General features: G+C 38.5%; 2 protein-coding genes across 15 annotated transcripts in view; one reads left to right on the forward strand and one right to left on the reverse strand.

Annotated features, from left to right (window-relative positions):
• The window catches only part of CASK (calcium/calmodulin dependent serine protein kinase), a 515,778-nt gene that overhangs the window by 203,319 nt on the left and 285,489 nt on the right, over window positions 1-26,970 (reverse strand). For all 14 annotated transcript variants that reach the window (XM_049767194.1, XM_049767195.1, XM_049767192.1 and 11 more), the window contains exons 4-5: window positions 20,661-20,738; window positions 17,141-17,213 (exon numbers count right to left, since the gene is read on the reverse strand). In XM_049767194.1, the coding sequence (XP_049623151.1) occupies window positions 17,141-17,213; window positions 20,661-20,738 (151 nt within the window). The remainder of the gene's footprint in view (window positions 1-17,140; window positions 17,214-20,660; window positions 20,739-26,970) is intronic.
• GPR82 (G protein-coupled receptor 82) lies at window positions 10,614-11,717 on the forward strand. Its single transcript, XM_049767432.1, has one exon. It carries the CDS (start codon window positions 10,614-10,616, stop codon window positions 11,715-11,717), a length of 1,104 nt encoding a protein of 367 aa, XP_049623389.1.

The following is a 26,970-nucleotide window of genomic DNA, read 5'->3' on the forward strand; positions in this document are numbered from 1 at the left end:
AGCAATAGTTATCAAAACAGCATGGTATTGGAATAAGGACAGGCCCTCCGATCAGTGGAATAGGCTTGAATACTCAGAAAATGTTCCCCGGACATACAATCACCTAATTTTTGATAAAGGAGCAAGAAATCCTAAATGGAGCAAAGAAAGCCTCTTCAACAAGTGGTGTTGGCACAATTGGATAGCTGCTTGCAAAAAATTGAACTTAGTCCCCCAGCTATCATCATGTACGAAGGTAAAATCCAAATGGATTAAAGACCTCGATATCAGCCCCAAAACCATAAGATATATAGAACAGCACATAGGCAAGACACTCCAGGACATTACAGGCATCTTCAAGGAGGAAACTGCACTCTCCAAGCAAGTGAAAGCAGAGATTAACAGATGGGAATATATTAAGCTGAGAAGCTTCTGCACCTCAAAGGAAATAGTGCCCAGGATACAAGAGCCACCCACTGAGTGGGAGAAACTATTCACCCAATACCCATCAGATAAGGGGCTAATCTCCAAAATATACAAGGCACTGACAGAACTTTACAAGAAAAAAACATCTAATCCCATCAAAAAATGGGGAGAAGAAATGAACAGACACTTTGACAAAAAAGAAATACAAATGGCCAAAAGACACATGAAAAAGTGCTCCACATCACTAATCATCAGGGAGATGCAAATCAAAACAACGATGAGATACCACCTCACACCACAGAGAATGGCACACATCACAAAGAATGAGAATAAACAGTGTTGGCGGGGATGTGGAGAGAAAGGAACTCTTATCCACTGCTGGTGGGAATGCCGTCTAGTTCAACCTTTATGGAAAGCGATATGGAGATTCCTCCAAAAACTTGAAATCGAGCTCCCATATGATCCAGCTATACCACTCCTAGGAATATACCCTAAGAACACAAAAATACAGTACAAAAACCCCTTCCTTACACCCATATTCATTGCAGCACTATTTACCATAGCAAGACTCTGGAAACAACCAAGATGCCCTTCAACAGACGAATGGCTAAAGAAACTGTGGTACATATACACAAGGGAATATTATGCAGCTGTCAGGAGAGATGAAGTCATGAAATTTTCCTATACATGGACGTACACGGAATCTATTATGCTGAGTGAAATAAGTCAGAGAGAGAGAGAAAAACGCAGAATGGTCTCACTCATCTATGGGTTTTAAGAAAAATGAAAGACATTCTTGCAATAATAATTTTCAGACACAAAAGAGAAAAGAGCTGGAAGTTCCAGCTCACCTCAGGAAGCTCACCACAAAGAGTGATGAGTTTAGTTAGAGAAATAACTACATTCTGAACTTTCCTAATAATGAGAATGTATGAGGGAAATGGAGAGCCTGTTTAGAGTACAGGCAGGGGTTAGGTGGGGAGGAGGGAGACTTGGGACATTGGTGGTGGGAATGTTGCACTGGTGATGGGTGGCGTTCTTTACATGACTGAAACCCAAACACAATCATGTATGTAATCAAGGTGTTTAAATAAAAAAAAAGAAAATTCCAAAGAACATCTATTCTTGGCTTTAATAGTTTATTGTAGGTTTATTAAAATGATACATCTTAGGATAGTTTTGCTGGAAGAAAGAGAAGAGGCAAGATACTACAATTAGAAACTGCCACAGGGGCTGGTGAGGTAGTGCTAGAGGTAAGGTGTCTGCCTTGCAAGCACTAGCTAAGGAAGGACCGCAGTTCGATCCCCCAAGCGTCCCATAAGGTCCCCCCAAGCCAGGGGCAATTTCTGAGCGATTAGCCAGGAGTAACCTCTGAGCATCAAATGGGTGTGGCCCAAGAAACAAAACAAACAAACAAACAAAACAAACAACAAAAAAAAAAAAGGGAAGAAACTCTGCCACAATGAGTACAATGTGAGAACTAACTAAAATACCAAGACTTATTTTAGGTGATGTCTTATAAGGCCTGCTCCAAGTCTAATTTATCTACATACACCAAAAGATCCTTAAGAGACAACCACCAACATAAGGGCTAATTGATGCAATTAACATTGCTCCTTAAAATCCACTGGGGGTGTGGATAGGGGGTAAGGGTAATAGAAAAAGAGACAGCACAGGGATTAAGGTTAAACCTTGCATAAAGGAGGTCCCTGTTAGGAATCTGGTACCAGAAACAAAGAAAAATTCACTAGGAACCAGAGAAACAGTATATTCATAGGGTTTCAAACAAGGACTCTTTAAGAGCTGTTGGCAAGAGATTAGATTGAACAAACAGAAATTGAGTGAAATACCTTTTTGGTAACTAGGGAGTTGATCACTTTATGTAGCATCAGCTGAAAATCTGGGCTCTGTAGTGAGACTTCCTGGGTTCAAATCTATGTTCCACAAGAGACTTAATATTACTATTGCCAACTGTTTCTCCTCTATAAATCTAAATGTTATTAAGGCAATGATAGTGGGCCCAAAGAGATAGCACAGCTGCGTTTGCCTTGCAAGCAGCCGATCCAGGACCAAAGGTGGTTGGTTCAAATCCCGGTGTCCCATATGGTCCCCCGTGCCTGCCAGGAGCTATTTCTGAGCAGACAGCCAGGAGTAACCCCTGAGCACTGCCAGATGTGTCCCAAAAACCAAAAAAAAAAAGACAATGATAGTAATAATTGTGTCTCATATAGGAATATTTTGGAAAATAAATGAATTAACATATACATAAATACACTTAAGTGAATATCTTTATTAATGCAATTTTTCTAAAAGTGGTTCTGAAGAAAGCTTGTATCCCCCCAGAAATACTTGGGGATCTGAATAAGAGAAAATGAATACAGAAATTTATAGGAACTGGAAGTGAGACCTGAGATAAGATTTTCCAAAAGTGGGTGCTACTGCACCCAATTCCAAGGAAGGGCAGAGGTTCCATGGGAGGTGACAGCAGCCTTTGGTGAGATTTGTGGATGCTTTCTACTCTTTTTCTTAAAGAAAATAAGTTATTAGTGATTTTTTTATCTGTAAAGGGGGCAACAGGCCATAATGTTTGGGAACCCTTGCCTTATATACATAACTCATTTTTATCTTTTCTTGAAATATTTCTTTCTTCCTAACTGCAAAATAATTTTAACTAGAAATTCAAAAGAAATGATTGCAAATAAAACGATCAGGCATAGACTCTGCCATTTTAATTCTCTAAATTTCATTGCAAGTTCAAGAGGCTAATTCTCAAGGTAGAGTTGTATGCATGAGTTTTTGTTTTCTCTTGTTTAGGGGCCTCCCCCAACAGAGTTCAGGAGTTATTCCTGGCTTTACAATTAGGAATTACTCCTCGAGGTGTTCAGGTCTTATATGGGATGCCGAGGATCAAACCTATATCAGCCAAATGTAAGATAGGGGCCTTACCCACTGTACTATTGCACTGGTTCTATGTACATGAGGTTTTTTTTTTTTTGTTTTTGGGCCACACCCGGCAATGCTCAAGGGTTACTCCTGGCTGTCTGCTCAGAAATAGCTCCTGGCAGGCATGGGGGGCCATATGGGACACCGGAATTTGAACCAACCACCTTTGGTCCTGGATTGGCTGCTTGCAAGGCAAATGCCGCTGTGCTATCTCTCTGGGCCCGAGTTCTGTAGTAGTATAATAGCTTAAACTATTTTTAGAATTCTTTCATTTAATGCATTTGTTTCAGAAAATTTCATCTACTTTTAGCTTTCAAAGAAAAATAATATATAAAGGTCAGTTCTTAGACACAGTATGAGTCAAACCTGCCTGACTCATATGTATTTATTTAAATTCCAACTTCTACCTCTGCTCAAAGAAATTATTTTGCCTCATCTGGGACCAGAGAGTAGGGAAGGTGTTTTCCTTGCATGTGTCTTACCTGAGCTTGATCCCCAGCATTCTGTGTGGTCCCTCTAACACAGCAGAAGTAATTTCTGAGTGCAGAGCCAGAAGCAACCTCTGAGCACTGTTGGGTGTGATCCCCCCCAACAAGAAAATATCCCCAAACCAAAATATTTTTTGCCTCATCAAATTCAAAGCTAATGTTTTGGTCTTCCCCATAACCTGCTCATTTCCAGTCTGTTTTTCAGCTGAGATAATTCCAGTTCTGCTGCTACAGAGCTATTCTGGATTTACCAACTTTTATCCCAGACATTCAAGTCAAAAGCCAGAGACTTTTAAAACAACTTTGACTATGAGGTCTATTGACATTTGCCACTAGACTTTTCTGTTATGATAAATTTCTAAACTAGCTAGTTTCTGTCATGATTTAATAATTCTTGAGGGAAAGCATCCCATCGTTTGCTGAGAAATGATTTCTTATGAGACAAGCAAACAGAGGTTCTTTTGCCTTGGTTGAGAGAGGGATGTCCATGATCAGAGCTGTTTAAACTAACTAGGTAGAAAGGGGGTGAGAGTATTGTAAATGCTCAGAGCTGTGGCCAGATACCACATCCTGATGATGGGGCCAAGTGGTGGTTGGGCAGGGGGATAGAGTCTCTGTAAGCCCTGAAATAAGTCTACTTGAAGTAGGTTTAGCTAAGTGGTCTTAGCTTCTCTGCTAAGGTGTTTAAACCTGTGGTTTGGGTGTGCAATGAACTAAACATACAAGCTTGCACTGGCCCTTCTTTTAGAAAGAATGATCTTTTGACTTTCAAATCTAATGTAACCTAAAGCATGTCTTCTCTTCCTATACATCACCTTCCAGTAACCCTGAGAACTTGACTGGTTAGAGGGAGTAATTTAAAGGGCAATGATAGCCAGTTTAAACACCTTGGAAAATCTCCCTGTTTGGTTGATGCCCAAAGGTTCAGGGTTGTCTTGGGACCTCTGGGATCTGGCACTAAAACAAGTGGATCAGGGATAGTAATCTGACCTCAGTATTTCATGGACTCTTAAGCACACCTGCTGTCCACCATTTTCTAGATATCAAAACAAATAACCACAGACCTGCCCTTTGAACCATTCATGTTTTTCTGTTTGTTTCTGGGCCACACCTGGTGGTGCTCAGGGCTTATTCCTGGCTTTGTGCTCAGGGATCACTCCTGAACACCCATGGTGCTTGGGGTGTTGTAGATTAAACCTGGGTTGACTGTATGCAAGACAAGCACCCTACCCTATGTACTATATCACTCTAGTCCCACCCCCTGCCCCCAGACCATGAAACATTTTTACAGAACTATTCCAGATAAATTCTGGGGTCAGAGTTAAAATAACACTTGATACAAATTTTTAAAAAAATTCTTAAATTTCTTTCTAAAACAGAAAACTTAGCACATGGCAGAATTTATATTTTTGAGAACGTATCTAACACCTCAAGGAATGAACCAGAAGAGTCAAAGCAGAAATACTTAGATCAGTATTTGGCAGAAGAGAAAAAAAGAATTAGAATTCTTAGGCAAGAGTCTATGAGTATGGATGACAGAAGAATTTTGAAAGGGAGATGGACAGAGAGAGGAAAGAGAACCACAGAAGTATTTGGTGATGTGAAGGAAAAAAAATCCAAAGGATCATTTTTACTGAGAATTGAATTCTTGAAGTTACTCCTTGACAAGATATTGGTAATTTTCTTGTTGTTCACTCTTTTCTGCCTGTGGTCATATTTCCCACCATATTAGGAGAATATAAATATAGTCTTCATATTTCAATTAGAGAGACTAAAAATCAAGTCATAAGAGAATTTATACTGATATGTCTAGGATAAAGATTAGCTTCATGAAATCCGTATTTTTCAGATAGAAAAAAAGTGACGCGTTCTTCCATTGTCAAGTCTTCCCCAATTCCATTCTCCTCTAAATTACTTCAAACATTTTTATTCTATGTAATTTCTTCCTGGAACATGAAAAAATTGTTAAAGTAAAAATTACAGTAATTGTAGAAGTCAAATCACTCTGCAATCAATAACATGTAACCCTGGATGTGTCCCTATTCTTAATAAAATGCTGTCAAATATGGCAAGATTGCTCAGGTTCCTGTCCTCAATATTGAAAGCAGAGTGAGTCCAAGGTGAAATGGCCAAATTCAGTAGAAAAGTTATTTGAGAACTGGAAGGGAAGGACAAGGAGGGTAAATGTATGGAATCTCCTAAAGCAGGAAGCCTGGGAAAGGCAAACACCTCCCCACTCCTACCCCACTTCCCTACCCCCACCCCCACTCCTGCCACAATCTTGGGGCCATTCTTTCTTGGAATCTCACCCCATTTCCTTCCTGTCCCTATAGCTTTAAGCATAACAAAAATGCAGGTACTCAGGTACTTCTCATTTTTGTTTTAGACTAAAATATTAGCAACAGCAGACAGAATTTATGCAATCAACATGAAATAAGTATTGGGTGTTTGTTACAAGAAATGGCAAAGCAATCCTATTAATTTTATATGGAGATTTTACAAGGATAACAAAAGGGCTCCTGCTTAATGGAAGTGGGTTTCTGTTCTCATTTTCAGACTCACACTAGTATAATTACCCAAGGAAGGGGAACCATGTATGATGTGTGTCTCATTCCTCAGGTGTACACACAGAGCCTCTGCCATGTCATTAACAGTTCACAGATGGATTAAAAAATTATATTTATAAAAGTTTTCACAATTTCTTATATCATAATTTAACCTCTTATTTTAACCAAAGGTAGAGTTTGGTCTACACATTATGGTTCTTCCCAGGATGCCCCCAAAGCATTTGCAAGGATCCAAACAAAGTCCTAATTTGAATCTGAATAGAAGCAACCCAAGGCAATTCCTAAAATTAAATTACAATGGATGAGTTCATTAATAGCCTAATGGGGACCCTGACTTCTGCTTCTTAGGCTGATACCTTTAACTGTGCTTGGTCTATGCTGCTCTGTCCTCTCAGCATCCCTGCAACAAAGGATCTTGAAGTTTTTCAGCTTTGTAATAAGCTGCTACAGGTAAAGAAAACTTTGAATTCCTTCTCCCTTTTTTTCTCCTGATGAGGATAAATTGCATATTCGGAAATGATTTTACAAGTATGTTTGTGTCAAGGGTTTATTAGATTATATGGTACAGGTCCATCTACCTCTGGTAGAAAATGAACTAAGTCATTGACTTTACTTCAGCCAAGTACACTAACTAAGCTGAGGTATACAACCAGTTGATAAAAAACATCTTAAGAAGTACTGTATAAAAAAAAAAAGAAGTACTGTATATATTTACTACTAACTTCCTCCTCAGATTACGGAAATAGAGAAATGAGGTGTTATTGTGTGTGTGTGTGTGTGTGTGTTTTAGAGGAGGTAGTTACTACACTTACTGTAACTATTGAAACTCTTCAATGCTCTGTTTAATTTCCTTTTCCCACCTTAGTTGCTTTCATGTGAGAATCTGTTCACACTGTCTCCAATTGAGGAATACTGGAAGAGTGGTGATTGAAGAATTCAAGTCTGAACTTCAGCATCATTGTCTTAGACAACAGAACCTCGCTTAACATAGGCTCCAGATCCAGGTAAGACTCATCATTATTAGCTTGAAAGTTAAGGCCATCTATCAGAACTCCCAACAGTATTAAAAAGGTTTGCATTCTGCAAATGGAACATTTAAAATGAGTAGCAAAATAATTATGTGGGTAATTTCTAGTAACTCTAAATTACAATGTTTGTAGGGCTATTTTTTGGGTGCCAAATGGTCAGAAACACGTGCTTGAAGGATGCCCTGCTGATAATAAAAGAGTTGGAGTCACTTTTAGAGAGCAATTTTTTTTAAAGAAAATATACTCTTTTTCTATGATTTCTGTCTTTTTGAAAATAGGAATCTTTGCAAGGGCCATCTAAATGTCTATCATTTCAGTTTTTAAGTACGTGCAGCTGAAGTGTGAACTTTCTCTGATTTCCTAAGCTTTATTATATTTTCCCCAAGTTAGGAAGGTGATTTCCAGGCAGTTTTAGACTTTGCTTCTTTTTAAAAGGGGACCTATGGAGTAAGTACAAGTTTGCATTGAGGAACCTGTCTGGGGAGATGGAGAAGTATGTGTGTTGTTATAGTGGGACTCTCGGAGGGGTTCAGGAGCCCCCCCTTTGTTAACCACCTTCCTATTCTGAAGCACATGTTGGTTTGAAATAGAAAAAGCAAGGTGATAATTATGAGTCATGAGATACCAGACTCTGTGGTGGTCTAGTTAAAAAAAGAAAAGAAAGACTGGGGGACAGGTGGGTGGGTAGGAGGGAGGGAGGGGGACAAAAAAAAGAAAAGAAAAAGGAATTCTAGGTAATACAGAAACATTTTTCCTTACAGGCTTTAGTCTATAGAGCCTCATCTACATAGTGGTTTTCAATTGGTATGAGGCAGGGGGCTAGTGCTTTTCTTGGACCATAAATTATAAAAGGCAGCTTCAATCCTTATGTGAAATCATATTCTTGATTGGATTTTAAAATTAGTTGTGTTAGGTTACATGTTTATAACTGGAGACATAGTAATTAAGGCTAGATACCGACTCAAGCAGGCCAGAATGCACTGGGAAGTACTGTGAGTAGTAGTCTAGATTAAAAGGCCTGGACCCGAGGAAGTCTGAATTGAAATGGCACTTCATCACATGAGTATGGTTTCACTAACATCAATGGCAGCCTCAGCATCCAGATATTAGCTGGAAGGCTGGAAAAGGTGAAAGCTCATTTTCTTTTATAGGAGGATGGGTGAGAATTTCTCATGGTATTTAAGGACAACTAAAGGATAAATAAGGTGTTGAAGAAGAGCTGGATGCTTGAGAGGATTATCCTGGGTGCTTATTCATGGAGATTTTTCTACGGGGCCATTCTCTTTCTAATCAAACTCTACCTCTACCTAAATGCTGTGACAATAGGTACACCCTGTGTATTTTTGTTTTTATTTTTCTTGTAATTTTTGTTTGTTTGTTTTTGGGTCACACCCAGCAGCGCTCAGGGGTTACTCCTGGCTCTATGCTCAGAAATCGCCCCTGGCAGGCACAGGAGATCATATGGGATGCCAGGATTCCAACCACCATCCTTCTGCATGCAAGGCAAATGCCTTACCTCCATGCTATCTCTCCGGCCCCTTAAATTTTTTTTTTTTGATTTTTGGGTCACACCTGGCGGGGCTCAAAGGTTCAGAGGTTACTCCTGGTTCTACACTCAGAAATTGCTCCTCGCAGGCTCAGGGAACCATATGGGATGTTGGTATTTGAACCACCTTCCATCCAGGGTCAGCTGCGTGCAAGGCAAATGACCTACCTTCATGCTATCTCTCCAGCCCCTGTTTTTCTTTTTAAAGAAATAAACTGACCAACTCTATACTAGGATTTAATGGATGGTATCAGTGTTTGAATTTTGAGACAGTAGACAGTTTTAAGGTTTCAGATATAGATAGAGGTGGTGATTGTAGGGGACTGTTGGGTTGTTGCGTTAATAACTATATAGTACTATAAGAATTATAGTATAGGGGCGGAGCGATAGCACAGCACATAGCCAGGAGTAACCTCTGAGCGTCACAGGTTGTGGTCCAAAAACCAAAAAACAATTATAGTATACTATACAGTACAAAGTATTGGGAGTTGGGGAGAGGAATCTCTATACTCTTAAAAATGCAAAAACTCATTCTCCTCCCCTGTTTTTGCAACTAGATGTGAAGAGGTATAGAGAATAAAATATTTCTGAAGGGTGTGGGCATATATAAGAATCTCAAAAGGAGAATGAGATTAAAAGGATTGTGGTGTGTATGCACACACACACTATGAATCTGCCATGCTGCACTTGCAGCATGAAAGACAAAAGATATAAAAAGGCGATACAACAGCATTCATGCTATGAATAAAATACCTTCTCAAGAAACCATTTCTGAAAACAACAAAAAAAAAACAAGTTATACATTAAAGACAGATGAGGGTGCTCAAACCAATCTTAGCAAATAAAAGTTCAGACAGGATTTCAATTTTTTTTTTTGTTTTTTTTGGGTCACACTGGCAGTGCTCAGGGGTTACTCCTGACCATATGGGATGCAGAGATTGGAAGCATGTCCTTCTGCATGCAAGGCAAATGCCTTACCTCCATGCTATCTCTCCAGCCCCCCATTTTATCATAAATATTTAAAATGAGAAATTACTGGTGCTCTTTAGGAAGGAACTGGGATTTTGAAGTTTACACTTGGTCACTACAATTCTTTCTATCCAATTTAAGATCTTCTGTGAGTACTTGTTTCTATGACAGTAAATTTACTTCTGAGATAGGAAGAGCTTCTAATAGTATTGGATTATAGAGAAGTTCTTTAACTTATTAACAAATCAGTCTTCATTTTTGTAGACACAATTCTTCTGGAATTCTTAACATTTTAAAAATTACCTTTCCTGTCAAAAATGTTTATTAAAATTGTTTCACAATTTAAAACAAGAACTGCAATTTACCCTAGTACAGAATGATAAATCTTACCTATTTGTATCTTTTTTTTTTAGAGAAAAAATATCCATCACAATCATTTTGCTTTTACTTCAGTTGGAAAATCATTACCGGACAAAGGTGAGAAGGCACTGATGGCTTCCCTTCTCATCTAATAATTCAAATCATAGGAGATATTTAAGCTTAAGATAATATTAAGTTAAACATAATTAAGTTAATATTTAGTTAAACTTAATATTAAGTTTATAATATTAATTCTATAAAATTTTGTTCTAGCTCCTGTGTCAAAATTCAAGAACATCTACTATAAATGCATAACGACTCGCTATGTACTGTTCAGCCAACCTTGATCTCTACCCTGGGGCTACCAATTATTTATGCGTTCCTCTGTGTCACTGGTCTCCTTGGAAATTCTCTCTCTCAATGGATATTTTTAAGGAAAATAGGTAAAAGAACATCAACACACATTTACCTGGCACATCTGGTGACTGCAAACTTAATTGTATGCAGTGCTATGCTTTTCATGAGCATGTACTTCTTGAAAGGTGATGAATGGGAATATAAATCCATTCAATGCCAGGTAGTCAATTTTCTGGGAACTTTGTCTATGCATGTAAGTATGTTTGTCAGTCTCTTAATTTTATGTTGGATTGCCATAAGCCGCTATGCGACCTTGATAAAAACGGAATCCACACAAGAGGCCACTTCATGCTATGAGAAAATATTTTATGGTCATTTACTAAAAAAGTTTCGCCAGCCCAACTTTGCTAGAAGACTTTGTATTTACATATGGGTCATTGTACTAGGCCTAATTTTACCAGTTATCATATACTTTACAGCTGTAGAAGTTAGTGGAATGGAAGAAATCTGCTGCTACAGTAAGCAAATGGAATTAGGAGCCAACATCTCTCAGATTGCAGGCCTCATAGGAACCACATTCATTGGACTCTCGTTTTTAGTTGTAATGACATCGTACTACTATTTTGTTAATCATCTAAGAAAAATGAGGAGCTGTACCACCATTGTAGAAAAAGATTTGACTTATTGTTCTGTAAGAAGGCATCTTATGGTCATTCAGATTCTATTAATAGTTTGCTTCCTTCCCTATTGCATTTTTAAGCCCATTTTTTATGCTGTACAAGATAGAGTTAACTGTGAAATCCTAAATAAGTTAATAGAATTAAAAAATATCCTCACCTGTCTTGCATCAGCCAGAAGTAGTACAGACCCCATTATATTCCTTTTCTTAGACAAAACATTCAAGAAAACACTATATAATCTTGGTAGGAAATCTGATTCACCAGGCTGGAGAGCTAGTACAGTAGGTAAACCACTTGCTTTGCAAATGACTGACCATGGATCAATCCCCAGCTCCACGAACAGCCCCCTTGAGCCCACCAAGAATAAACCTTAAACACCTGGGTGTGGCTATTTCACTTCATACAGAAAGAATAGAAAATCTGGTCCACTACATATACAATAACTGGCTAAATTCTGAATGGGAACACAACCCAATCTAAAAGAACTCATGACTAAACTACATGACCATGGGTTGGCTGATAGAGGCACCAAGAACACCCCCATTTTAAAAATAAATTATGTATAATCATAGGCAACATAATGAGAACTGATTCACACAACTGGGTCGGGAGGGCCACTCAGACAGAATGGGGTACACTGGGTGATGGGCTCTAGTTTTAGAATTTACGTGAGAAACTTACTAATAAGTAGTATTGTAATCCATAGAATCCTAATCAGTAAAAAATTATTAAAATATATAAACATAAATTTTATGTGTCTTCATTTAAGCCCTACCTATCTAAATGTAACAGTGTAAATAATTCAAAGTTCTATAAACATTTGGTATCTGGCTCATGTTCCTGTAACTCACTGATTACAATTTTGCCTATATATTTGGGTTAGCTCTAATAAAATAAAAACTGATACAATGTCATGCTTATCTTAATCACATTTTTGTATATCTCTAATTTCAAAAACTGTATGTTTATATGTTCAAAATGTTCAAGTAATTTTTGTGAAGTGACTAAAATACAAGTAAAATGTATCATTTAAGAGATTTGTCTCTGGAGTTTGATTTCTTACTGAGCAATTTTAAGCAAATTATTTATTCTCTGCTAATGTGAATTACTTCATTTGTAGAATGGAAAAGCAAATGTCCTACTCTACACTGTATTATAGATTCAGACCCCATTCATTGGTGTTATTAGTTACTATGAGTAGCTATTATTTATGTAGCAATACTTGTGCATATATGCACATGTATTAAAATCATCACAACTTTGAAGTATGCAAATATACTGATAGAAACTTACATGCTAGCTAAGTAAGTCCACCTTCCCAATTTTCTCCAAGTGAATAATAAAGTGTATGCATTTGTGTGTGGTACCTGGCACTGAACCAAGACCTAACTTACACAATCAAGCAGTTTTCCACTAAGCTCCATCCCTATCCCAGAACTTCTTTTTGTTTTTGTTTTTGGGTCACACCCAGTGATGCTCAGGGTTTACTCCTGGCTATGTTCAGAAATTGCTCCTGGCTTGGGGGACCATATGGGATGCCAGGGAATTAAACTGGGGATTGAACTGCAGTCTGTCCTAGGTTAGTGCAAGCAAGACAAACACCCTACCACTTGTGGCACCACTCTGGCCCTGGAACCCATTTTTTGGTCACACCCAGAAGTGCTCAGGGGCACTCCTGGCTCTAGGCTTTATGCTCAGAAATAGCTCCTGGCAGGCTCAGGAGACCATATGGGATGCCAGGATTTGAACCACTGTCCTGCATGCAAGGCAAATGCCCTATCACTGTGCTATCTCTCCGGCCCCTTGGAACCCATTTTTCAATATTTTTTCTTCCATGAAAATAGTAAAAAAAAGACTAAAAAATGGTGTTGACTATATTCTGCTATAAATAGTATAACTGAGAAATGCTTTTACATGTGTGCTTTATCATCTAAGAGAAAGAAACTGAAAAAATCTATTGAGGTTCTATGATATACAATACTGGTTAATGATGATTTCCTTGTACATAATTTAAAAACCATACCCCTCACCAGTATACCAACCTCCCTCCCCTAAGGGTCCTATGCCCCTCTCTTCCAATCCCCACCCCCAAACTCGATTGTATGGATCAGTCTTTGAATTGCCTTTGGCTTTTTGTAACGATCTTACTTTGCATCTTTTTTTGGGGGGGAGGGTCACACCCAGCAGTGCTCAGGGGTTACTCCTGGCTGTCTGCTCAGAAATAGCTCCTGGCAGGCACGGGGGACCATGTGGGACACTGGGATTCGAACCAACCACCTTTGGTCCTGGATTGGCTGCTTGCAAGGCAAACGCCGCTGTGCTATCTCTCCGGGCCCCATACTTTGCATCTTCAAGTCCCAACCTAGAGAGGAATCATTCTGTATCTATTCTTTTAACCTCTGACTAACTTCAATTAATTCAATCCATATTAATCTGATTCATGTTATGGAAAATTACGTAATTTTATTCTTAAAGCTGCATATGTTATTGTGTATATATGTCACAAATTCTTGATCTACTCATAAATAGTTGGGCATTTGGCTATTATAAATAGCCAAATACTACTCATAAATAGTTGGCATATTTTGGATATTATACTAAGTGCAAAATGAGCATAGGTGTATATAATCCTTTCAAATTAATGTTTTGTATTTTGCAGACAGATGCCAAGGAGTGGTATTTCACAGGGTTGTACGAATGGGAGGTCTATTTCTATTTTCCATTTAAAAAAACTTTATTGAATCATCATTACAAAGTTGTTCATAATCTGTCATACAATATTTGAGCCCCCTTCCCTTCACCAGTGTCCACTTCTCACCACCTATGTCCCTAGTTTCCCTCCCACATCCCCAGCCTGCCTCATTTGTTTTTCTTTAAGGCACTGTGGTTTGCAGTACTGTTACTGAAAGTGTACCATGCATATCACTCTATTCCCAGTGCTTTCAAAAGAGTATGAACCAGTTGACATTCCCATTAACAGTAGATGAGGGTTCTGAGAAAGGACCTTTGGAACTATGTTCTATTTTATACATCCACTGTTCTTGTGTGCTCTGCTCAGATAAGAACCAAACAAAAACAGTTAAATAAAATCAATCATTAGCTGCAACCTGCTACTTCATTAGGGACAGCTTAAGAATTATTATCTGCTGGGAGATAAATTCATACAGCACTTCCAAGTTTTTAATCTCCTGTCATGCTTGTTTCTGAATTAAAAGTACAGAAATAATTCCACAGATTATAATAATTTCACAGTCTCCAAAAGCCACCTATTCAAAAACTATTAGGTTTCTCCCTTCCCACCATACTTGTAATTTTCATTAAAAAAAACAGAGGGCCAGGAAGTCAAAGGCCTGGAATCCCAGGCTTGATCCCTGTACCGCTTCATCTCCAAGCTCTGCACCCTGTAGCATCAGTGGATGTCTCCTTAACCCCCACAAAACCAAAAAGCCATTATTGTTTCTCTTTTATTTTAATATTAATGTTTAACCAAGAAAAAACTATTCAGAAAAAAGTGAAAATAAATGCTGGTTTCAAATATTTATAGTGGATACCCAATATTTTATTTATTTATACCTAGTGGCACTCGTGTTATTCTTAGTTCTACACTCAAGAATAACTGCCGGTGGGCTCAAGGAACCATCTGGATTTCCAGGGAGCAAACCTGGGTCAGCCATAAGGCAAGTGCTAGATCTGCAGTACAATTTCTTTTGCCCTTATCTAATGTTTTATAGTAGCCATCTACTTTCTGGCTGATGAACTGGTAGAAACAAAAGCACACAGTGCAATTCTAGAGGACTCTCCCTGAGGCTAACTTAACAGAAGTCTTCAATGCAGCAATTTATCAGATATAAATATAATCAGAGTAACTCAAAATTAACTTGACATATTTCTGAGACATCAACATTTCTCCACAATTATACAAGACTCAAAAAATAGCCCCAGTTATATTTGGTGAAAAGAATTAAGACGTGAGGTTCCCAATTCCCTCCCAGACACAAACCTGGATGGTCCCAAAGGGCAAACAATCAGTGATGGCACTTGAACCCAGAAGGAAATAAGCTCTTCCATGAAGAGCTTTCTTTATTTCTTTCTGTCTTTAAATGGCACTTTTCTACCTTCTCAATACCCTGGACATCATTACTTATTTTTTCTGTCTATAGAGAGCCCCAAACAAGTTGTCCCATTCTTGTACACAAATGTGGCTACGTCAATGAAAAAGTAGAATTTGTCCTCTTAAATTCTGGCAAAGTTTGTGATTTGGGGAGTGAAAAAATGCAGGGGACATGCCATAGTGCAGTTCAGAGCCTAGAGCTCAAGAAGCCTGGAAACTTTATTTTTGTTTCAAGAGGTATGTCCTGAATCTAGTGAAGTCAACTTCACTAAATCCCAGCTGATCTAGTTACTTGAGAAGAGATGTCAAAAGACATCTTGTGAATACTCACTATGCTACCTCAGCCTGTGAAACAGAATACCCATCAAGTTCTGCCCAAACTAAAATAAAAAAGAAATGGCAGGGGCTGGAGAGATAGCATGGGGGTAAGGCATTTGCCTTGCATGCAGAAGGACAGTGGTTCGAATCCAGGCATCCCATATGGTCCCCCGAGCCTGCTGGGGGTGATTTCTGAGCCTAGAGCCAAGGGTAGCCCTTGAGCGCTGCCGGGTGTGACCCCCCCCCCAAAGTAATGGCAATGGTGGTTGGGAAACACTAAATCTTGGCATGGCAGTCATAGGAGTGGGGAATACTCTCCGCCTCTCTTTAGCGCTTTATTCATAGAATTCTGGCACTTAAAAATTTGTCAATGAATTAATCAGAAGGTAACTGAAAAGGAAAAGTCAAATGTAATTACTTGGGGATTTTATTTGGTTTTGTATTGTCAATCACACACCACTGCAAATATTATAACAGTGTATATTGTCAATCATTATATATTATAAGATACTGATATAATTACTTCTCAAAAAATTTCAAAATAAATTGCCTCCTGGATAAAGTATTTTAACACAATGCTATTATACAAACTGAAAGTCTATTTTATACATATTAAGTTCTTAAACTATCTTTTTGGTAATCTATTTTATAATATATACAAGAAGATATATTTTACCCCATCTATACATTACTTATGCTAATAAACACAAAAGTCACACAGCATGCTACTATCATTGACAATTTTCTTTCACCAATCTTTTCACAATTGTCATGAGCACAATGGGTCTGTAAATGGTGTGGATTAGAGATGCCAGTGACAAAACATAAGGATAGGAAAGTGGAGCTGAAGGCCACTGAAGCCTCAGGGACTGGGAGAGTCAAGATCTTAGAAGGGATTGGACATGAGTAGGAAGGTCCATCCACTCACTGGTATTCTGCTCTGCTTCCAGCTTCTGTTTCACATTGCTATGAGCCAGGGGCTGACCATCCTCATGAAACTGATACTGGGATCAAATTGGTATAAAGACTTACAGGTGGAAATATTCATATTGCCAAAGGTATAAAACATATAGCATCCATAATTATGACATCAGACAATGTTTTAAAACTATCTGCAAAGAAATAAAAGGCTGGCAAACACCCATCTTATAACACTAAAGCCAAATATATACATGACCATTTACCATATAAGCCAAATTCTTACTGTTCCCCAATGAAGAAAGGTTCTCCAAATAGAACACTGTTATACTTTCTTTATCTGTAATTTAACTTCAAGATGATCTTTAGAATATTCAGCAAAATTTCTGATTATCACCATGCTAGTAATTTCCCTTCATAAGCATTAAAGTCAGTGAGAAAATGACTTACCTTCACATCCCTGTGAATTATGTTATTATCATGACAATAGCGCAGAGCTTCCAGTATCTGTCTCATGTAATGACTGTAAAAAAATATAAAACTGTAAAAAGAGCTTTCATTTTTCAAACTATCTACAGCATATAAATGCTATATGTACAACATATAGTTTGTAACTCCCATCTTTCTTTTCATTACCCATGGGCAATTAATATCTGTAGACAAGGTTGTGAGATGTGAAGTTCAAATAATGGGAAAAATTGGGAGACAAAGCTCATGAAAATAATAATATGCCCTATATTCCTCTTATCATTTTTGGGAGAAGGGGAGTTAGGCCATGCCTGGTGGTGTTTTAGGACTATGCCTGGTTCTTTGCTTAAAAAGAGAAATGGTGGCATTACAGAACAATAGAATTGAGAATTCACATTAAGTTTTGAAGTAATACAGAATAAACCACTGTTGCTAGTTGATACTGTTACTTCTCTATAGAATTATTTCTTAAAATACTAACTCTTTTTGTTCTTTACCTTGTCCCAATATGTCTTATTTGTGGGTTGGAGAACACACCCATGGTGCTCAGGGAACCAGTGCTGTAGAAGGAAATTGGGACTCCAGGATGATGCAAAGCATGCACTCAATCCCTGAGCCATCTCCCTTACCCCAGAAAACTGCTTTGTTCAGGGATACCCTAGCTAAATTTGATTCTATCGCAAAAACAAAACAAAACTGCAGACAGGCAGTTTCCTCCCCAGTTTGTCGTTATAACTAATGGAATTAGAGCATAGAGCTAGCCTCTACTGGCAGATAAGAGAAGCCCCCAATCCCTTTTTATAAGAAACTCTGCTGTAGGTGTGAACATTGTTCACGAAATAGAAATTTAGTGTAACTAAGAATGAAGAGAATGTTGGAAAATATTTTCAAATATTTTTTAATAATATGGGAAAGTACAAAGGCAAATTCCCTCATGTTTTAGAAGAAATTACTTGAAACATGACACACAAAAGCTCAATTTTCATTTAGTTGGATAAAATGGTTATGAGCATAATCAAGATAGTAGGATAGTAGGTAAGGTACTTTCTTTGCATATAGCTAGCACATATAGCACAGCTGGGTGTGGCCCCTTAACAAAAAAAAGGTGGAGGATGGGGGAAGCAATACAACATTGTCTAGTTTGGGTATTAAAGAATCTTTAATTCTAAGAAATTAAGAAGAATAAAAATTTTAAATTTTGCTCAAAACAATAAAAACAATTGGTTGAAAAAAGTAGAGAATGTACTTTTATAAGTTGGACACAAAGGGAAAGAGAATATCTAGCTTTTGTTCTCACACAAATACACAAGAAGTTTAAGTACTCATTATAGTTAATATATGTGGACTTTCATTTCCTCTTCTCCCTAGCTCCAGTCCTACAGAAAGGTAACTACTCAAGTGGAGATGAGCTTTATTGGGTGCTCTGTCTCCTGAGACTAGGGGTGCTTGTTCCTTACCCAGAGGGGAAAATCACAACAAATTTAAGGTACGTAAATCTTTCCATTCTGACTTCAACTTCAGAACAGGTAGACTGTAAGCCTTTTCTAGTTATATTGATTTATGCTATTATACTTATAAAAAGAATGGTAGGAGAGACAAAGTTATAATCACCCAATGGTAACTTTTTCAAGAGTTAGAAAGTTTTAGCAAATTCTAACAGATTTAAACCCATCAACGTATTTGGTTGTGATGAGAGATGTTCCACTCTGCATAATAACAGTAAAATGTAGGTGTTTGTGATATGACTGAATATTACTAAAGCAGAAAGCTGAAGTGCTCTAACTAAATGAGCAAATAGTATAAATAAGCAAGTCAAGGGCTGGCTTCTGTGACTTTTCCTATTTATTCTTCTTTTTGTTTTTGGGCCACACCCAGCAAATACTCAGGGGGTTACTCCTGGCTCTGCACTCGGGAATTACTCATAGCAGTGCTCAGGAGACCATATGGAATGCCAGAGATTGAACTTAGGTTGGCCACATGCAAGGTAAGAGCCTTACTTGTATTTTTATGCTCTGGCAATATTTATTCCACATTCTGAGCTATAAACTGTTTATAACTCCTCCACTTAGAATAATGACTACATTGGGGGCTGGAGAGATAGCATGGAGGTAAAACATTTGCCTTACATGCAGAAGGACAGTGGTTCGAATCCCGGCATCCCATATGATCCTCTGTGCCTGCCAGGGGCGATTTCTGAGTCTAGAGCCAGGAATAACCCCTGAGCGTTGCCAGGTGTGACCCAAAAACCAAAAACCAAAACCAAAAACAACAACAAAAAAAAGAATAATGACTAGATTAATTTACTTTTTCTTGAGGGGTTGCTCTGGTGAACTGGTGCTGCCCACAGTGCTTCTCAGACAACATGTTAGTAGTTTAAAGAATGCCCATGATGAGCACTGTTTGGAGCCACAGGGCCACTCCTGAAGTGTTCAGGATGCCTCCAGGGACATACCTGCCAATTCTGATGAAGGTGGAGGGTGATGGGTGGGCAATGTGTTGCTGAGAATGTAACCCAGGTGAAAATGCAAGGTAGCTACCCTATTTGCTATATTATATCTTTCCTGCTTTTATTTCTGTTCTTTCTATTCTATTTGTTCGTTTGTTTTTGTTTTGGGGCCACACCTTGCAGTGCTCAGGGGTTATTTCTGGCTCTGCACTCAAATTGCCCCTGGCAGGCTTGGGGGCCATATGGGATGCTGGGAATCAAGCCCAGGTCGGCTGCGTGCAAGGCAAACACCCTACTGCTGTACTATCATTCTGGCCTCATGTTCTTTTTAAGGCAAACTGAAAAACCGAGACACATTGTCCTCCCTCGCACAAAAAAAATCAACCCCAAACTTCAAGTTACATCAAACATGATTACTGAGCTATACAGAATGTCTTCTTATAGAAGTCATTACAAAAATCAACAAAAACATGGCCAGAGAATTTGTACAGCAGGTAAGGCATTTTCCTGGCATACAGTTGGCCTAGGTTGCATCTGGAACAGTGTATAATTTGTTGATCACCAGAAGTGATCCCTGAGAACAGAGCAAGGAGTAAGCCTTGAGCACTGCTGGGTGTGGCCCATATCCTCCCTGGAGAATGATAGCAGTGCTATCATTAATATGAGAGTTAAGTTTCATATTAGCAAATTCATTGTTTAGTATTTTACATTTCTTTTTGTTTGTTTGTTTGTTTGTTTTTAAGCCACACCCAGTGACGCTCAGGGGTTACTACTGGCTGTGCGCTCAGAAATCGCTCCTGGCTTGGTAGACCATATGGGATGCCAGGGGATCGAATGTCAGTCTGTCCTAGGTTAGTGAGTGCAAGGCAGACGCCCTACTGCTTGCACCACTGCTCCAGCCACGCATTTTACATTTCTAATCACTATTCAGTTCTATGATATTCACTAAAACACTGTAGGATGTTGATCAAAGAGTAGACCACTTTCTTTTGTCATATCCTTCTTTTATTTACACCTTGATCAGTGAGTGATTAGTGGAGACTGGAGGTCACATACCTGGCTACTGCTTCACTGTATACAAAACCAGCATCAGCTCTCTTCACGATTTCAAAGCACAGGTCTGCGCCATCCATACTGTAGAGAAATGTGAAACATAAGAACATTCCAGGAAGAATACATCAAAACTGTAAACACTGCCACTTATTAGTTGATTTATGTGGTTAATCATTAGCCAATTATTTCTTTCAATGAAAAATAGATCAATTATAGCCTAAAACTCAACAATCACATGCTTTGTAAATCATGGTTCTTTAAATAAAAAATAAATTATAAAAAATATTATATAAGCTGTTCAACGCTAGAACTCTGTATGGAAAGAAAAATACCAAGCAAAGGGTAGCATTAAAATACAGAAAGTGTAGGAAATTAACTATAAGTTTCATTTTGGTCATCAAGCAGTCTAAACTTTAAAAAGTAATGCTGCACTTTAAGGATATTTAAAAAAAGTTACAAAATTGTCTATATCTGGCAATGGACTGTAATATTTAGGAATATAAGAATAATTTAACAATGTTTAGTTACAGCTGTTACCACTAAGACTAAAGTTACACACTGGGGCCAGAGTGATAATACTGCTAGTCTGGCACTTGCCTTGCATGCAGCTGACCCAGGTTTTATCCCCGGTACCCTCTATGGTTCCCAGAGCCTACCAAAGGTTATCCCTAAGTAGTAAGCCAGAAGTAAGCCCTGAGCACCACCAAGTGTGGCTGCAAAACAAAATATAAAAAATACAATAACATTACATACTATGGAAGAAGATAAACAATTAGCTAATTTATAATCAATTTTATTTGCTTTATTTTTGCACTTTCATTAACAAATACCTAATAAACATTATAGCACAGTATCAGGCCTTGTCTCAAACTTAAATGTTTACCTATTTCTTATCAGACCAGTATAGTTGTCTTATCCATACCTGAGCTATGTATCCAAATGCCATTCATATAATAGCTCACTTTCCAAGCAGACTAATTTTATTATCACTCTCTGAATAGACCATTTTTTGTTTCTCTCTTCTCCACCACATGCTTTTGCCTATATTGCTTCTCATATTCACAATTAATTCACAGTAGTTCACAATTTCAAACCAAACCACCTTCCTCAGAAAGCTTCATAGGCCTTTTACTTAAATTCTACAACAATTTTTGTTGTTGGATTTTTTTTTTTTTTTGGCATATGAGTGGTGCTTGGAGCTAACTCCTAGTTCAGGAATCACTTTTGTCAGAGCTCAGAAAACATCTGTGGTGATGGGATATGAGGGGGAAAAATTGAACATGGTTCTGCTTTGTGCAAGGCCAAGTATCTTACTTACTGTACTAGCTGGAACAATCTTCTATGAACCCTGAAGAACATTTGTCACTTGTATATATACATACACATACATATAAACAAATATATATGTTTATATAAAACATACACATATAGATTTCACACATAAATGTATATATGAATTTTGCTAGAACATGGCATATATTAATAAAATTATTCAGACATTAAAGTTGGCTAACATTTTTATAATACTTTAATGTTTTCAAACCAGTATTTCATTCATTCATTCAGGCATGTTTTATCAGGTGGTGCTCAGCGGTTACCCCTGGATCTATCTTTCTGAAATCATTTTATTGAGTGAATAAATATGTGGTGGGAATGTTGCACTGAAGAGGGGTGTTCATTTTTATAACTGAAACTCAACTACACACATGTTTATAATCGTGATGATTAAATAAAGATATTCATTAAAAAAAAGAATGGTGCATAAAAAGTTGGCAAGACTCCAAGAGAGGCATCCAGGAAAGAGCTGATTGCTCTCCTAAGTCAAAAAGGAAGACCCACTGCTTTTAAAAACATCTACTCTGTAGAGCATGTACAGAGTGAGTGGTATGGGAGTTTTTTCTGGGTTTCTTTCCCTATAATGCTGTTGAAGTTTCCCTTTATATAAAGACATGTCAGTGAGCATGTGCCTTTGAACAATTTTTATCGAGAGTTAAAGAACTGACTTTGGGGAGCTGGCTACTCAGGTTCAATTCCCTGCACAAGGATACACTCAGTTTACTGAGTTATATCTCTCCAGTCCCTCCATCTCCTTTTGTTAATATAAATTGTAGTTTAGGATTTTTCTTCAGTTGGTTACAAATATTTATTGGGGTCCCCTCTGAAGCTATTATAGGCATTGTATAAACTATCAATATAATACATTCCAATGTCATTTTAATAATGTAATTACAGAATATATTATAATAAGAAATATATACTATATGTGTTTCTATTATAAATAAGATTGTTTGGACATATATAATATAAAACAATGATTTGGGGGGCCGGAGAGATAGCATGGAGGTAAGGTGTTTGCCTTTCATGCAGGAGTTCATCGGTTCAAATCCCGGCGTCCCATATGGTCCCCCGTGCCTGCCAGGAGCAATTTCTGAGCATGGAGCCAGGAGTAACCCCTGAGCACTGCCGGGTGTGACCCAAAAACCACAAAAAAAAAAAAACAAAAAAAAAAAACAATGATTTATAATCTGGAGTATCTCAAAAAAACCATCTTTTTAAATATGTAGCTATGTTATGAGGGGTTATTCCAAAGAATGTAAAAATAATTTCCACCATGATATTAATACCAAAGTAAAAAGGGCAATTCACCAGTTTTAAATAGCATGAGCTACAGAACATTTTAAAATGTGTTACCTCAATGTTATTCATCACAAAAATTTAAAATATATTTATAATTCAAAGAAATTCTAATATAATAAACATAAACAAAAAATTTGGTGTCTCAGTTCTTTGATAAGATTTTAAAATAAATAAACTTAAAAACAATGATAAGGTTTCTTCAATTGCTATTCTCTTTAGCATATCATCTTAAGAATGTTTCTGAGACTGCCAGGAATCTTCAAAAGCAGGTTCTGAATTTCTCCAGTTGGTTTTATTATGAGGCAGTGAAATGAGAAAGAGAAGGAATCCTGCTGTGTAAGAATATCCAGAGTATTGTACAGATTATAAGCAGAGATAAAATAGGAAGGGGTTTACTCTGAATTGTGGAAAGTGATGCAATTATAAATTATCTTAACTGTACCTTGTATATATACAAATTTAAAAAAATCAATAATGAACATGCATGTCTATAATGAACATGTCTATGAACACATGATCCAAAAATGTATGTGCTATCAAATAAATAGATTGGAGGTCTAGAGGCAAAAGGTATAAAAGAGCACATGGCTGGCAAAATGGAGGGATCAGAATTAACAAAAGGGATCACCTTGACAAAAGAACATTTTGAGGTGGAAGTAACTGAGAAATCACACACACAGGAAGAACTGGCTATTGGCCTCTTAAAAACAGGACATAATTTCCTTTTATAAAGGTGCTCTTAGCCCCTTTGCAAAAGAAGGACTACTGTTATCAGCATAACAAGATTTACTAAACAACCTATTTTAAGTACCTCTTTTGTCTTTGGGCTACATCCAGCTGTGCTCAGCTCCTATTCTTTTGCTCAGCTCTCACTCTGAGGTGCTTTGTGGACCAAAGAATGACTGGGACAGAACCAAAGATGGCCACATGCAAACCAAGCACCTGAATCCAGAATCCTTTCTCTAGTTCATTAAGTACCTCTTTTAATTCTTTCTTGTGACCCCCATCCCCTCTCAGTGCATATATGAATATTTTTTACTCTGGTTACCCTGTCTTTTGTTAGTGGAATTTGCAGGCCACAGTCACACACAGAAGCAAAGAGGGCAAAAAAAGTCTTTCCCCTCTTACATGATGTAGTTTGTACAAACAGATTAAAGAAGGATTAGCATTTCATTTTAAAGAAATGGTTCTGAAATTAACCTTGGTGGCATACCAGTACCTTTCCCTTAAGATTAACATGACCCAAAGCTTTTTATAAAAAACAAAATCAGCTGCTATTATTTTACAGCAATGACAAATTACTTTAACAGTTTCTAAGTGTTTATTCTCCATATTTGTACTTATCTCGCTATAGACTGGTGACAACTGAAAGATGGGAAACTCATCTCAAAACTATTGTTTGAGAAATACTGTCAAGGACAGATCAAATTTGCATTTTCTTTAACCAGCATTGCCTCTGAAGGTGACAAAAACAACTACAAAAAACAGTATGAGGGGGCACAGCTGTAGGGTGTTTGCCTTGCATGGCTGACCTGGGATGGACCTGGGTTTGATCCCCGGCATCCCATATGGTCCCCTGAGCCTGTCAGGAGTAATTTCTGACTGCAGAGCCGGTAGTAACCACTGAATGTCACTGGGTGTGACCCAAAAACAACCACCCCCCCCCAAAAAAAAAAAACAGCGAAAAACAGTATGAGGTTTTTTTTTTAGTTAAAAAGTTTTAAAGCAGCTTTTCTTAACATGGCATCATATAGCCCCTTATGTATCTCCAGTATATTCCAAGTGGGAAAGGTGAAAATTACATTAATGAGGGTTGAGGGAGTGGTGGAAACATCACAGACTAGGTGTCAATAAATTGTGCAGGGGGACCAGGGAAGTAAACAAGGCAAAAAGGGGGTCACAATGAGAAAAGTTTGAGAAACACTGCTTGAAAGGATTACCAGGGAGTGAATAAATACCTACTGAGAATGGGAAAATTAAGAGCTCTAAGAGGTGAGCTAGTGCTCCTTCTACCCAGCAGGTACAGTAAGTAGCTATGAAAAGAAGGTCCATAGGATTCTAGGTGGGCTGCACTTCGGGTGAATCTGAAAAAGTGGGAAAGGGAGTCAGGTGGAGACTTGCAGGGTTCAAATGCTTGTGCACCATGGTAATTCAGGAGGAGAGACAGCTATTTTTTTGGCAGACGCCAGGAAAGTATGACAAAAGCTCAGATAGTGAGGAAACTCCTGCTTCTTTGGTTCTGGTAGTGTTGGAGGGTGGGGCAAGTATTCAATCTATGCCCCCCCCTCCCATTTTGTAAACTGGAGTATGGGCTGGAGTCAGTTCAACTGCCAGAACACATATCCTAGTAGCATCTTCATCACTACACTGTCCCCTGAATAGTATAGGGTGCTCAATTCAATTGCCTGAGCAAAGAAGGGTATGTCTGGGCCCCCAAACAAACAAACAAACAAAAACACTGAAGGAAAGGAAAAGAAAGAAAATTTCACAACAATAATATTTAAATTAGGAAGCATACTATAATTTCTCAATTACTAAATTTTCCCAAGGTCACTCACTTTTTCATGTCGGTACCCTTGGCAGGGGGAGAGGTGGTCCACACCCTGGCAGCTGTCACGGACTCTTCTGGACCCAAACTCAGGGAGACTTCTAGTGGTATTTGGAACACCCTATGCAGTGTAGGGACCAAACTGGGATCGGCCCCATGCAAGGCAAGCACCTCACCTCCAGTACTATCACTTCCACCCTTTCTTATTCTAGAAGATTATAGAGACCCAGCGACTGCTTATGCCCTCCCCCCCCCCCCCCCGTTCTTGAGCATACCTGCTCCTGGCTCACTGACGCAGATGAGGCACACTGAGCCAGGACGTGCGGACACATGCATGTAATCAGTGTGTAGATGCACACCAGTGATGCTGCTGAAGGGGGTGAGGAGACAGGATGACTCTAGGGAACAGCATGGCCGGTGGCCATCGATCAATCGCTTGAGCCGATTCTGATCACCACCGCTGCTGCTGCGGCCTCTGTCATTGCCAGCACTGCCAAATCCAGAGATCAAACTGCAGCTTCCTGCCAGCGACTGCTCCCGCTCATAGTCCTGCCATCACTTGCTACCTTGTCAGCATTTTAAGGGCTATACCTCCTGCTTCTCTCCAGCGACCATGGGACTTAACTGGTTAAGAGCATGACTCCGTCGGTAAGGTTGACATGAATGTCAGTGGGTCTAACAGTGGAATAAGCATGACTCTCTCTCTATACAGGTACTTATGTATGAGAAGGAAGTAGGAATCACCATTGGGAAGAGAGGGGAGATGATTAAGAGACTACTTGAAGAGAGTGGCACCTGGGTCAAATCTCTGATGTGAGTCATCCAAAGAGGATTGTCACACTGACTGGTACCACCATCATAGTGAAGGCCTTCACTATGATCATTACCAAGCTGGAAGAAAATACCATCCTACTCCATGGCCTACAGCATGGTGGCCTCCAGGGCACTGGTCGCCATCACTCTTAAAGTGCCATCCATTCAGTTGGGCTTCCTGATTGGGAAAGGTGGGTATAAGATCAAAGAGATCCACAAGAGTTCTGGAGCCCAGGTTCTGGTGTCCAGAGATATGCTGCCCAACTCCTCCCAGCTGGCTTGCCACAATGTGTCACTGAGTGTGCCAAGCAGATC

This window comes from Suncus etruscus, chromosome X, assembly GCF_024139225.1.
Source record: "Suncus etruscus isolate mSunEtr1 chromosome X, mSunEtr1.pri.cur, whole genome shotgun sequence".
Lineage (NCBI taxonomy): Eukaryota > Metazoa > Chordata > Mammalia > Eulipotyphla > Soricidae > Suncus > Suncus etruscus.